Source organism: Astyanax mexicanus, chromosome 6 (genome assembly GCF_023375975.1).
Source record: "Astyanax mexicanus isolate ESR-SI-001 chromosome 6, AstMex3_surface, whole genome shotgun sequence".
Lineage (NCBI taxonomy): Eukaryota > Metazoa > Chordata > Actinopteri > Characiformes > Acestrorhamphidae > Astyanax > Astyanax mexicanus.
The window spans coordinates 47,245,801-47,260,140 of NC_064413.1; the positions used below are offsets into that span (position 1 = coordinate 47,245,801).

At 37.1% G+C, this 14,340-nt stretch overlaps 1 protein-coding gene across 1 annotated transcript; it reads right to left on the reverse strand.

Annotated features, from left to right (window-relative positions):
- Positions 1-1,152: 1,152 nt before the first annotated feature.
- On the reverse strand, positions 1,153-12,143 carry tubb6 (tubulin, beta 6 class V). Its single transcript, XM_022673395.2, has 4 exons — positions 11,991-12,143; positions 11,506-11,614; positions 8,475-8,585; positions 1,153-2,372 (listed from the first exon to the last, which is right to left on the reverse strand). Exons 1-4 carry the CDS (start codon positions 12,045-12,047, stop codon positions 1,309-1,311), a joined length of 1,341 nt encoding a protein of 446 aa, XP_022529116.1. The 5' UTR covers positions 12,048-12,143; the 3' UTR covers positions 1,153-1,308.
- Between the last annotated feature and the right edge of the window lie 2,197 nt (positions 12,144-14,340).

The following is a 14,340-nucleotide window of genomic DNA, read 5'->3' on the forward strand; positions in this document are numbered from 1 at the left end:
AGTATATCGTTATCGCAAAAATACCCTTAAATATCATGATATTATTTTAGAGCCATATCGCCCACCCCTACTGTAGAGCTCATTCAGCTATAAGCAGGTCATTGAATGAATTTACAGTCATTACTGTAATTTTATGTGGATGCCGTCATGGTGGGACCAAGGATATAATTAATTCTAATATGTTTTTGTGTCTATTGTGGGGGGGGGGGGGGGGGGGAAAGCATTAAAGCATAGACATGATCTGAAAGTGAAAGTTTAACACTGTGTGTAGAATGCCGAAGTTGATTATGACCAATTATAACCCTTCTAGTTAAGCAGATAGCTTAGGCTAACATAGGGTATGTTTTCATCTGAGTAACTGAATTTTACACCTATTTTTGCTTAAATTAAAATGTTTAAATGTAAAATCCCACACAATTGCATTTTTTTTAACCCCTTAGACCCTGTCTGAGGTCAAAATATGTTCCACACTTTCAAAACTACATTACAGTCACAGTTAATAGGCCAACAATCAGTTAAATAGGCCCTAAAACACAGCCCTGTGGGACTCCATAGGATGAGCTGATTGAAGGGGTTTACCAAAAAATTAACAAGTCTCTTACTTTAGAATTAATAACTAAATATTAGACCTAAGCTTCAACAAGGTGAAGGGAAAAACTAAAACACTATAAATCTTGTGAACCTCAAATGCTATTGTGTCCTATTTAAAAGAAAATCTGCCAAAACAGATAACCAAGACAAAGCGGGACCAACACCAAAAAACTCAAAACTGTTACATCACAGTCTTGACTTGTTTTATATAGATCCTCAAAAATGTCCATAAACCAAGCCCATTATGGCTTGTCCTGGGCCATTATTGTCTTTTTTTCCCCCACACGATCCTACTGTAAAAAGTAAGATGTTGTGTTTAATCCTCAAGCAAAATAACAGGGTGGAAAATTAACTTAAACTCTATCTTATTTTTATTTAACTTTTTTTTATTTCTTTAGTTCACAAACCTAAATGTCCACTTCCTATATTCCGTCCCTTTCATAGTGCTCAACCCAAACCTACGACTGGTGCATTTTTTTATTTAATAAACTAATTAAGTCAACATTTAATATTTTTGTATATTTCCCCTGTTATAACACTTATTAATAAGAAAACACATAGTTTAGCTCTTTCAATAAAGTTTATTGCAAACACTTTTCTCCTAGTGTTCACTAGGATGTTAATTCACATAAAAAAAGAAAATCACAGCTTCATAAAAAACTCACAGCACATTAATAATATGTGTGTGTGCACCACCACAAAAAAAAATAGCAGCATTCACTCGTTGACTTCCTCCTCATCTTCCTCGAACGTGTCTTCTCCATCGTTGGCTGTGGCCTCCTGGTACTGTTGGTACTCGGACACCAGGTCATTCATGTTGCTCTCAGCCTCGGTGAACTCCATCTCGTCCATGCCCTCTCCTGTGAACCAGTGCAGGAAGGCCTTGCGGCGGAACATGGCGGAGAACTGCTCGGAGATGCGTTTAAAGAGCTCCTGGATGGCCGTGCTGTTGCCGATGAAAGTGGAGGCCATCTTGAGCCCCCGGGGCGGGATGTCGCAGACCGCTACTTTGACGTTGTTGGGGATCCACTCCACAAAGTAGCTGCTGTTCTTGTTCTGGATAGCTAGCATCTGCTCGTCCACTTCCTTCATAGACATGGGGCCACGGAAGACGGTGGCCACTGTGAGGTAGCGTCCGTGGCGTGGGTCGCAGGCGGCCATCATGTTTTTGGCGTCAAACATCTGCTGGGTGAGCTCAGGCACGGTGAGTGCGCGGTACTGCTGGCTTCCTCTTGCAGTTAAGGGTGCAAACCCAGGCATAAAGAAGTGGAGGCGAGGGAAGGGCACCATGTTGACAGCTAGTTTGCGCAGATCTGCGTTTAGTTGGCCTGGGAATCGCAAGGAGGTGGTGACCCCACTCATAGTGGCTGAGACCAGGTGGTTGAGATCGCCGTACGTGGGTGTGGTTAGCTTTAAAGTGCGGAAGCAGATGTCGTAAAGTGCCTCGTTGTCGATACAGTAGGTTTCGTCTGTGTTCTCCACCAGCTGGTGGACTGATAGCGTGGCATTGTAGGGCTCCACCACGGTGTCGGACACTTTGGGCGAAGGCATGACGCTGAAGGTATTCATGATGCGGTCTGGATACTCCTCGCGGATCTTGCTGATCAGGAGGGTGCCCATGCCTGAGCCGGTGCCACCACCCAGTGAGTGTGTGAGTTGGAAGCCCTGGAGGCAATCGCAGTGCTCACATTCTTTCCTCACCACATCCAGAACCGAATCCACAAGTTCTGCACCCTCAGTGTAGTGGCCCTTGGCCCAGTTGTTCCCAGCACCTGTCTGTCCTGCACCATCACAAACAAAGCAAAGAAAAGTTAGGAGAAGGAAGAGGATTTTTTTTTTTTTTACAAAAATGAAATCTAATATCTCCACAGCCCCCTTCCCCCACCAGTGGTTAGCAACAGCTAGCCTGGTGCCAATTGTTCCCCATTAATCATTCAGACTGGAAAGACTATGTAAAGACTATGTGAAGTCGAGGTTCATGCTTGGGAGTGGGAGAATTCCACAGACTTCTCTTTACCGTTACAGCAAACTGCTAAACATGGCTTTGTTTGCAGCTAAAGCAGGAGTACAGTATGTGAGACATCTCCCAAAATCAAGGAAAGTGTTCCTGATGAACTGTAGCATTAGTCACATTCTCGAGGTCACAGCCATGTGATAGTGTGTATGTTTGCTCTGTTCAGTGTAAAGACTGACGGTTTCTGTAAAAAATAATCTTCCATAATGCACACTTTTCCATTAGTCTCAGAACGTATGTTGCACGAGCCAAAGGTTAATGGACTGTGGTATTAAAGTTTTCCACTCATTTGTATCTACTGTGTGGAAAGTCCAATTTGATGTTTCGCAGACATGTGGAATGGAAATATGTAATGTATGGAAACTACAAAGAGTAAGTTAATCGGTGGCTTAATACAAAAGTGCTCCAGTGCAATATGGACCTAATATCAATACCTGCAGCTACTGTTTATATATTATATATACAGCTCTAAAAAAAATAAAAAAATAAATAAGTTACCACATTAGTTTCTGAATCAGTTTCTCTGATTTTTCTATTTATAGGTGTATGTTTGAGTAAAATGAACATTATTGTTTTATTCTATTAATTCTATCTACTGACAACAATTCTCCCAAATTCATAATATAAATACTGTCATTTAGAGCATTTATTTGCAGAAAATGAGAAATGATTGAAACAACAAAAAAAAAATGCAGAGCTTTCAGACCTCAAACAATGCAAAGAAAACAAGTTTTATAAAGTGTTAAGAGTTCAGAAATCAATATTTATGAGGATAACCCTGTTTTTTAATCACAGTTTTCATGCATCTTGGCATGTTCTCCTCCATCAGTCTTACACACTGCTTTTGGATAACTTGTATTTCACTCCTGGTGCAAAAATTCAAGCAGTTCAGTTTGGTTTGATGACTTTTGATCATCCATCTTCCTCTTGATTATATTCCAGATTTTTTCAATTTGGTAAAATCAAGGAAACTTATCATTTTCCAGGGCAGTATATACATGTGGTTCAGCATTTATTTATGTTTTTTTTAATATTTGTTGGCATTCATACAGCATTTTGCATTTAACAAAGACGACAACTTGTGTAGAAAAAAGGTTTAGCCTGGCTGTTTGACCTGTTAAACTCCACAGGACTGCTGAGGGTGAAACTCTTTCCTATAAACTTGCAGTTTTACATGTAATTACTGGATAGTAAGTTATGGGATGTCATAAATATCAAGTTAAAGTGGTATTTTTTTTTAGTAACACTTCATTCCAACAGTAATATAGCTGGTATGTTTGATATGTATGTTAGTAAAGTCAGTACCAGTCGAGGGTCCTGATTAAAGCCTTATGAACAAGTTGGGAAATTGAATCACATTGAATGTTTCTCAATGTTTCTATTAATATATTTGTTTTAACACAGCACAGAAACAGGGTTGAAGCAATTGCTCAATCTGTGAAGTCTGTTCTTCCGATAGCATCTTATCACAAGATCTTAACATGACTCACATCCGGAGTTACGGAGTGTCTTCTCTTTTCTCATTTATATTTAATAGTATATTTAAAGTATATATTTCAATATTATTAAAGTATATTTAATAAGAATGCTACATTTAAAGAATGCTACATTCTACACTTATACAATTAAGTAGAATGAAGGTAGTGATTTAGTAGATCAGTTTCACACAAAACATAGACAGATGCACAATCAACCTAGATTCCTAGATAAGAGACAAATGACTGACACATAAATCCATCTTTTTGGACACTAGCAATAGGCAATAAGTAGAAGATTAATTTACCTAGTGTGCTGTATTATTACAAAGACATTAACAGAAACATCAACATTTGATGCAAAAATGTGCTTGTTGACCCTAAAGTATATTTAATGATTAACTGTATTTTTTTTTTAATTTGAGTATGAAAGTGATTGAAAATACACATTTCCCTTTAATGCAGGCAATCCAACTTTTAGTATCAGTCAAGGTATATAATCTAATTGCATTAATGGTGTTAGAGGGTTAGTCCTGGATCAAAAAAATCACTCCAGCTCATCCCAGAGATATTGGATGGCACACCATCACTCCAGAGATCACAGTTCCACTGTTCCATAGCTGGCTCCTCTAGCTGGTGGCTGATATTTGGCATCATGCTTTAAACATACTCAATATGCTTATATTACTTACACTCACAGAGCACATTATGAGGAACACTACACTAATACTGGGTAGGGTCTCGCACCCTAAAGACATGATTGTTTCACACAATTCATGTCGATTTTTCAAGAGCACTTTCACACTGAGAATCACCCGTTTTACCACATTCCATAGAAGTCACACTGGAGACTGATCCAGTCACTGGAAAGGTCACTAAAGAACACTGAATTCACTGTCAAGTTCATGAAAACCAGTTTGAGATGATGTTTGTGTTGTGACGTGCTGAAAGTAGCCACTGAAAGATTATAGATATGGAAAACGTCATATGATAAAGCATTTACTGATGCAAAGTTGTACAGTGTATGACTATGTACTGTACCTTTTTAAGGTGCACTCATTGATGTCATAGGCATTCAGTTGCTTACAGCTTAATGCATATTTATATATATATATATTTTTTTCCTTCCTTAGTTTAGAAAATACACAGAAAAATGCTTGCATGAGCCATGCGAGCCCTGTATGGGAAAATTGTACCTCATAAAGGGAGACAACAGAATATTTATTCCCAAATTACCCTAACTCCCTTTCCAGTGTACTAATGTAAGTCAGTAAATTACAGATTTTAAGGTCTTATTCCATTTTTTTTTTCATTCATTTTAAAATGTCTAGTCGTGGTCTTTAGTATGAATGAATACCATTTGAGCCATTTTTTGTGAAAAAAAATTGATTAGGTGTTTCTATTTAGCCCTGCTTTAGATCACTGAATTAGAGATATCTGAAGAAAGACTCAAAATCTCTGAAGAGTTTTTGGCTCTTGCTCATGAATATTCATACATGCAAATGTATCGCCTCTGATTGGCTAACAGCAGAGAACGCCTACCTGCCTTCCCCACATAGTAAATTTTACAGCTCTAAAACTCAAAGGACAAAATATTTTTAGAGATACAGCCTTAGTTATAAAGATACAGCACTGAGTGCTAGGAAAAGGTAACCCTTAAACTTCGCTTAACGTCAGACTGTCAGCGTCGTTCATTTTTAAAAGGACCTGCAGCTGAGAAACGTTATCAATCAGCCGAGCTTAGGCTGCCCACTGCAGTGGGCAGGGCCATGAACTCACTTGTTGATGTAAACACTTATCATCTCTCTGATCAACTCATTTTTCTGTGGCTTTTCCTATACTAGCTAATGCAGACAATGAAGGCTGAAGAACAGTTTCATGTGCAGCATCATAAACAACTCAGAGAGTCCTATAGTATTTCACAAAAAAAAAAAAAAGAAAACAGAATTTTAGCAGAAGGAGACCTTTAAATCTTAACAGAGCGTTATATATTTGTAGTAGAAGAGTATTTCCATTCACGTATATGTTGAAATATGAAGTCTAATGCCATGTCTGCGTGTACATGTTTTATGCATTCTGTTGTTCACTAGGTAGGGAGTAAAGAGGTATTTGAGATTCAGCCAGAAAAATACATGCATTGTGACATTAGCTCAGTTTTCCCAGTCTAATAGAAATGCAGTTTTTGTGAAAACTTTTTTAAATTGGGATACATAGGGACAGGGCATAAATCTCCATAAAAAAGCATTGACAATAGAATGGGATGCTCCTTATCAGTCTGACATGAGTCAGTGTCACTTCTTTATTCATCTAAACAAGCGTGTTCTTTAGATGAATAGAGTTCCATTCAGTACCTTTGTGAATATTTGGAGTGGTGTCTGTAATGCAGAACTAATCATCCTACATCTGTACATGATATGGATCTACTGATATGGAGACTAATTAAGCGTTCTTACATACATTTTTCAATCAAACCCCAATCACAAAATGTTGTAAAATCTGGCAACACACTTAATTTTAATTAAGCATGGGGAAAAGGAAGAGTCCCTGCTGGCTCATGCTGAGTCAGACATGATTAATCTGATGAACTCTGTGTGCTCTCTCTCTAATCAGTCTAGACCAGAACACTGATGAGTCTTTCAAGAAATATTCATGAGAGAGGAAAACCTAAATGATTAGATCTAACCTCCTTTTTACAGTTTTAATCTGCACTCTTTTATGTTCATGTGCTTTGTTTTCTTTATGTGCATGCGTCTAGACCAGTCACAATAATAACGTTATTGATTTATCTTACAAATTACTGACTTAACGTTAGTCTTTTTTTCTGATCTCAATATTGCACATTGTGTTTACTTAGCCAGAAAACCCCATTATTATGAATGAGTTGGTATGTTAACTATGTTAGAAACAATAGTTTAATTAATTTTAACATTATGTTCCAGTTTCAGTGTCTAAATGATTTTTTAAAAATAAATGTTAATTGCATTTAAAATAATGAGTAAATGCATTATGCTACAATATTATCAATTTTATTAAGATATTTGCGATAGGCCGATGTGTGTCTATTTCATATCATTACACTGAATGACTGTATAATAATAATAATTATAATAATAAAAAAAAAACGGTAAAAAAAGGACTTCAATAGATGGTAATTTCAGGTTGAATGTTGGTCATGATATGAAAAATACATCAGGATAATATCTATTATTGTTACATGCCTGCAGTGTAGATCATTCTCACTTCCTGATGTGCGTTCAAAGCTGATTGCCTTCAGATAAGAAATTAGTCTCTAAAGTGTTTTCTTCCTGAACAGAAAAAAATACACCCAACAAGATTTAGACCACATTCATGTTCCATCAGCCACTACATCACATGACCACATGCTGCTATCTCTACATACATTAGCGTCCCAAAGCCTGTCATAAGCCATATCAGGACAATATTTATTATTATAGTTTCTCAGGGTTGCTGGGTTAATTTTCTCTTTTATAGGGGGTCCTCTGTGATTTTATTCCTGTCCGGAACGACCGTGTACTGTTTGTGTTTTTCTCAGACTTACTTGGAGAAAATTACAGGCTGAATTATCTACTGTTTTTCTTTGAACTCCGTGGTCCTCCAGTAATTTTAGTCCCATCCAGATGCACATCTCTGATTTTCTATCACCTTGTGTTTAATAAAATAGCTATTTGTCCACTGCCACGCACCGTAATAACACTTTGGGCGTGCATTTCCACAGAGATCCACGTAAACACAACCGCGAGTGGAAATGGAGGAGCTACTGAACGCGATGTTACGTGACCAAGAAATCCCCAAAAACTCCCTGGTCCTCCTGTTTTTTTCAATTGCAGTCTGGAAACAAGAGTTTGAATAGGGCTATAAAAGACTTTTCCAAACTGAATTACCTTTCATATACAGTCTATAAATGCAGTTGACATAACTGATCTGTAGATTATCTTTTAGGGCCCTCTGTTACGCACAATTTCACAATTCCGTTCTCTAGTACAACATGAAAAGAAAAAATAGGACCAAGGAAGAATAGAGTTTGTTTTTTACTACTTTTGTTTTTAATACTTATACCTATATAATTATCATTTGTTCATGACGATTTCAGGTCTAATTCCCAAATTAGGAATACCTTAATTTATCTTTCATGGCCCTCAATTTCCCACAAACAGCTTGAACTACTTGCACCAGGAGTGGAATAAAGTTATCCAAAAGCAGTGTGTAAGACTGGTAGAGGAGAACATGACAAGATGCATGAAAACTGTGATTAAAAACCAGCATTATTCCATCTAACCTGGACCTAGATTTGGAACGGTGAAGAATCTCTAAACATTTGTGTTCAATAGCAACTTGTTTACATTAAACTACCTGCTATATAAATCAAATCTTACCGAAAATGAAGTTGTCTGGTCTGAAGAGCTGTCCAAACGTGCCGGACCGGACACTGTCCATTGTGCCGGGCTCCAGATCCACCAGTACTGCTCGAGGAACATATTTATGAGCTACAAAAAGAACACACACACACACACACACACAGTCAGTTCAGTAGGCTACTATATTCAGACCAAACCATTTATTAAATGAAAGAATGAGATACGTAAACAGAAGGGTTATATTTAGTCTGTGTTGATATCTATAAAAGTGCTCAGTGAAGGGGAAGCAGAAGCAGAAGCCTTCATTCAGGCCTACTAAAAAATAAAGACCAGGGAGCCAAATAGATTCCTTTAGAGTGACGAAATGATTAAACCTTGAGGTGAGTCTTTGTGTGAGGGCTGAAGTTGCAGGGGTAGGTGTATGTGTGCTTGTTTTCATATATTTTAAGGTCTGTTCTGAAAGGCAGAGGATAATTTATTCCAGATTTTATTATGACAAATGTTCTGCGTTAAAATGTTAAAGCAGATTCCGGCTAATAAGGGTAATGGAAAAATAATGATGAAGATAATGGTTAGACTCAAACATTTCTTATTACACAACACAATCTTTCCTTTTTAATAATTTAATACAATTTTACATTTTCATGAATTAAATGTGTTGATTGCATTTGATATATTGATATATTACATATAGTTACTTGCATACAAATAGTCATGCTGTCATGGGTTGACCCAGGCAGAGAGACGAGGAGGCGGACGTAAACACAGGTAGGGCGAATTTATTAAACAAAGAGACAAGTAAACAAGAAACAAAGAAAAACAAGAAACAGAGGCGAGCTAAAACTAACAAACAAACGAGATACTAAAGATAAACAAACGGGGAGACTATAAAACTAGGCGGGATAAACTAAAACAGGGCAAGGGAATAAACTAGGGAAAACACAGGGAACTAGAAAATAACAATAAACAGGAAGATAAATATATACTACAAACAAATAGGGAGACTAAACAAGGAAAACAAAATGAATAATGAAACAAGACTATGAACTAAACAGGGCAAGGATAATAACAAGGATTAAACTAAGATAGACACGGAGAGAAACACGGAGAGAAACACGGAGAGAAACTCTGGGAACACGGGAAGACAAACGACAGGAGACAGTGCAAAGACCGACCAGGACAGGTGACAGAGGAAAGCTATTTAACTAAACAGGAAACACACTGGGAGTGGAAACACCTGGGGAAGGGGTGGAGCTACAAATGAGACATGAGGTAATGGAAAATCACAGGCAGAACACAGGGGCACGGGTCACGTGGGACAACACAGGCACGAGGACAGACAGGAAACAGGGCCAGGCGTGACACATGCAAGTAATAAATACAAGGGGAAAAAGAAAAAACATATTACTGTCCAATAAAAAACAAGTATCTCCATTTTTTCGATTTTTAGTTCAATATTGGAACACACAAAATCGCCCTTACATTGTGTTAGGATTTCTAAATAAATAGACCAATAGAAATTCTCTAAAATTAACTGAAATAAACTCTTTTTTACACTGACTTCCATTGAAAGTTACAAAGGTTTTATCTCTCTCCTGCAAAGTTGCTGTTTTGGAGATGCAACGATATACACATTGACGTGACAAAAGTCAAGGGATATCAGTGTGTTATCAGTGTGTAAATTGATCATGGAACACCCACACCTGTATGACCTGTAAGGTGTTATCTTGTGAGTGAGGATGAATACTGGCCAGTGTCTCATGGCCTCATGGCAAGGAGATGTATATTAAGGTAGCTTTAGTGAGGCCTGTTAGTGGGTACAGATGAATAATTATAAAGTAAATAAAGTTATGTGGGCATTTAACATTCTTTCATCTACAAAATCAAATGGTTACCGGAAATACATAATATAAGGCATTCCCTCCCACAGTGGACAGCACAGTGTGTGGTGATGATTGTGACCTGTGGCATCTGACTAGAATTGTCCTTGCTAACAGACAAGCTACTCTCTACATTCAATGGAGTAGACCCTACACACATATACTACAGGTCAATCCTACAGGCTTCCAGAGGACATGGCAAAAGTCACAGGACATAATATAAATTCCTGCTCCATATATTTGTGTATATAGATATTTGCAGTAAATAAGTCGTTATATTGAACCAGTTTGGACACACATCTTCTCGTTCAGTGTGTTGTTTTTTCTTTCTTTTTATGATTTTTTACATTGTAAATTTAATATTGGAGACTATGTTAAAGCTATACAGGAACACATGCTACATTATTTTTTAAACAAAAAGTGTTAAATAAATGAATGTTTTATACACAAGTAGCACACCTATCTTTGAGGACAGATCTGCACACTCTTGGTATTTTAATCTCTGTGTCTTCATGAGAGTCTGAAATAGTTTTCTCAGCATCTTGAAGGAGTTTCTGGAGGTGCTGAACAAAAGTTGTTGCTTTTCAACCTCAAATCACCATCTTAGATCATCAGGTTTAGATCATGGAATTGTGGAGGACACACACCTTTCTTTTTACTATTTACTATGTAATGCCTTATGTGTCCCTTAACTTTTTAATGTCTTTAATATTAATCTACAATAAAAAAAAAAAACAAAATAAAGAAAAACACTAAATGAGAAGGTGTGTCTAAACTTTTGATTGACTCTGTATAAAATCTTAACTTTTTAAACTTTTTTCTAACTTTTTTATAAACTTTCAATTGAAGTTAGTAAAAACATATTTGATGAAGCCATTTAGGAGCATTTCTATTGATCTTATCAATCTGCAATTTAGAGACAATGTAAAAAAAAACACCATTCACATTATGTCAAAAATAAAAAGGCAAAAGTGGGAAGACTTTTGAGTGGCATCTTACTTTATACATGATATATATGGATGATCCCACATCCTAATACTGCACAAACAACCTGTGTGGTTGAACAATGATGCTGATTCATGCATTCTCTCTCTCTCTCACACACACACACACACACACACACACACACACACACACACACACACACACACAGATGGTAGGATACTCACAGGATGCCTCGTTGTAGTACACATTAATCCGCTCGAGCTGAAGGGCTGAGTCACCCGCATAGTTCCCTGCTGGATCAATCCCGTGCTCATCACTTATAACTTCCCAGAACTGCATGTGTCACCAACACAACAGCGACAAAACACACACATTAATACACACACATTCAATCTGAGATTATACACACAGCCAACTGCATTCCTACAGGAGTTCAGAGAGTGGTCATCATCCCACCACACCCAGTCTCCACCAGTTACTTTACACTTCACTATATTATACTATTACACACACTGTTCAGATCAGCATATAATATATATATATATATATATATATATATATATATATATATATATATATATATATATATATATATATAAGGTTAATTATACAGTTAAAAAGAGCTGTTATAAGTAGTTAAATGCAGTTTTGTAGACAGACAGCATGTTTTCACTGTACTCCTCTGAACAGTGGAAGGCAGAACTCTTACCTTGGTTCCGATCTGGTTGCCGCACTGTCCGGCCTGAACATGAACTATTTCCCTCATTCTGAATCACTGACACGGTGCTAAAACCTCGCTTCTCCAGGAGGACTTTAAATAGAGATACCGAGCAGAGCGCGCTTTATGAAGCTCCGCTCCGAAAGAACACGCGCTCATTTCCCACCCGTATTTAGACACGCCCCGCCCCTCTGCGCTGTGATAGGCTGGAAGCGCATGCTCAACAGGTCGCGCTCCAATCCGAGTGCCTGCTTTCTAGATCGCTTAGATCATTGCTGTGTAGATAGATAGATAAGTAGATAGACAAAAGCTGTGAGTGAAAAAGATAGATAGATAGATAGATAGATAGATAGATAGATAGATAGATAGATAGATAGATAGATAGATAGATAGATAGATAGATAGATAGATAGATAGATGGTGAAACAGACAGAATGGATGGTTGGAAAGATAGATTGACAATAGCTTGTGCACAGGATAGATAGATAGATAGATAGATAGATAGATAGATAGATAGATAGATAGATAGATAGATAGATAGATAGATAGATAGATAGATAGATAGATTCATAGATTCATAGATTCATACCTCTTAAACTTGTCCATATTTTGTCACATTAGAACCACAAACATAAATAAAGAATGTTTCATTTCATTGGAATTTAATGTGAAAGACCAACACAAACTGGTAAATTACATTACATTACATTTGGCAGATGCTTTTGTCCAAAGTGTCTTACAATAGTGAAGTACAAAAGTAAGAGAAGTTAAAGGTAAACAAACATCAATAGATAGGGCCTAGAGGAGGTCAAAGGGAAATAATGGGATAGAGGAGTGAAGGAGGGGGAAGAAGGAAATGAGGTTAGAAGTAGTTAGTGTGTTAGAGGTGTTAGGAGAGTAAGTGCTCTTTGAAGAGCTCTGTCTTCAGGAGTTTATTAAAGATAGTAAGAGATTCTCCTGATCTGGTAGTAGAAGGTAGTTAGTTAGAGGTGTTAGGAGAGTAAGTGATCTTTGAAGAGCTCTGTCTTTAGGAGTTTATTAAAGATAATGAGAGATTCTCCTGATCTGGTAGTGGAAGGAAGTTTGTTCCACCATTGGGGAACTCTGTATGAGTATACAATTGTAAAGTGGAAAGAAAATGATGCATAATACAAAACATTTTTTCCAAATAAAAAACTGATTAGTGCGGTGTGCAAAAGTATTTATTACAATATTTAATACAAAAAGCTTGTATCTCAGTTTTTTAATATTTTATTCTACTTGGGAACTAGGTACTTTGAAATATTGATTTTAGCCCAACATATATTCTTCTTTTTCTGTTTGTGTAATAGTACTACTCTATCTAGTTACAATTCCAGTCTACAATCCAGTTTAATTAATAATACACTGTTTTTTTTTTTTGTTTTTTTTACAGTTTATCAGGGTTATATTTAAAAGTCAGTGCTCAGTAGATGATCATTAAATGAGTGCTACAAAGCTCTCTTGTTTGTAGGTGACCTACACGTCTGTAGAAGGTATATTAGAACACAGCCGTGTAGGCAGGCAGCTCTGAGGGATTGTGGGTGAGTGATCTGTAGCCAGTCCCAGGGAGGAGGCTGGGCCTGTCGGATTATGGGTGGAGAGAAAATAACAGACCTGCAGTTTCAGTCCTCACCCACTACCACTGATATGAGTTTGAATGACAGAGCAGATGTGAATCCCTCTGTGAGCTACTCAATAACATTTTGACAAAACTCCTGGACAAACTGGGACATGTTCTCACAATGAAAGCAAGTACTCAAGATTTTCATTTTCAAAAACCTCTGTTTTAGGTAATGTATAGAAAAGCAAGGGTCTTAACAATATACTGAATTATTAAGACTGGGCCGAAGCTTACTGACCTTAGACTGCTGTCCGGAAAAAAAAAACAGTTGTGTCGCTCAGGAGCTGTGAAGCTGTGTGTATGTATGTGTCCAGGAAAGTTTCTCATTCCTGATCAGATTGATTTTGCTTGTAGACCAGCTAAACCATCAGACATTACCAGCTTAACTAGCTTGAGCTGATCATAGTGTTTTTTTTTTCAGCAAGGATGATTAGGAGTGTTATATATTATGTTTACAGTACCGTTTAAAGTGTTTGCCACTACAGATTTCTATTGTTTTTGCTTTTTTGTCATACTTACATTTTTCAGATTCTGAAACAAACTTAAATACAATAATACAAAAAAAAAGTTTTCAAATTTATTAAGGGAAAAAAACTATCCAAACCAACCTGGCCCTTTTTGAAAAAGTAATTTCCCCTCCATGAATTAACTTTGATTAACCACAAATTTATTGGAAATCTGAGTTCAATTTCACTAGCC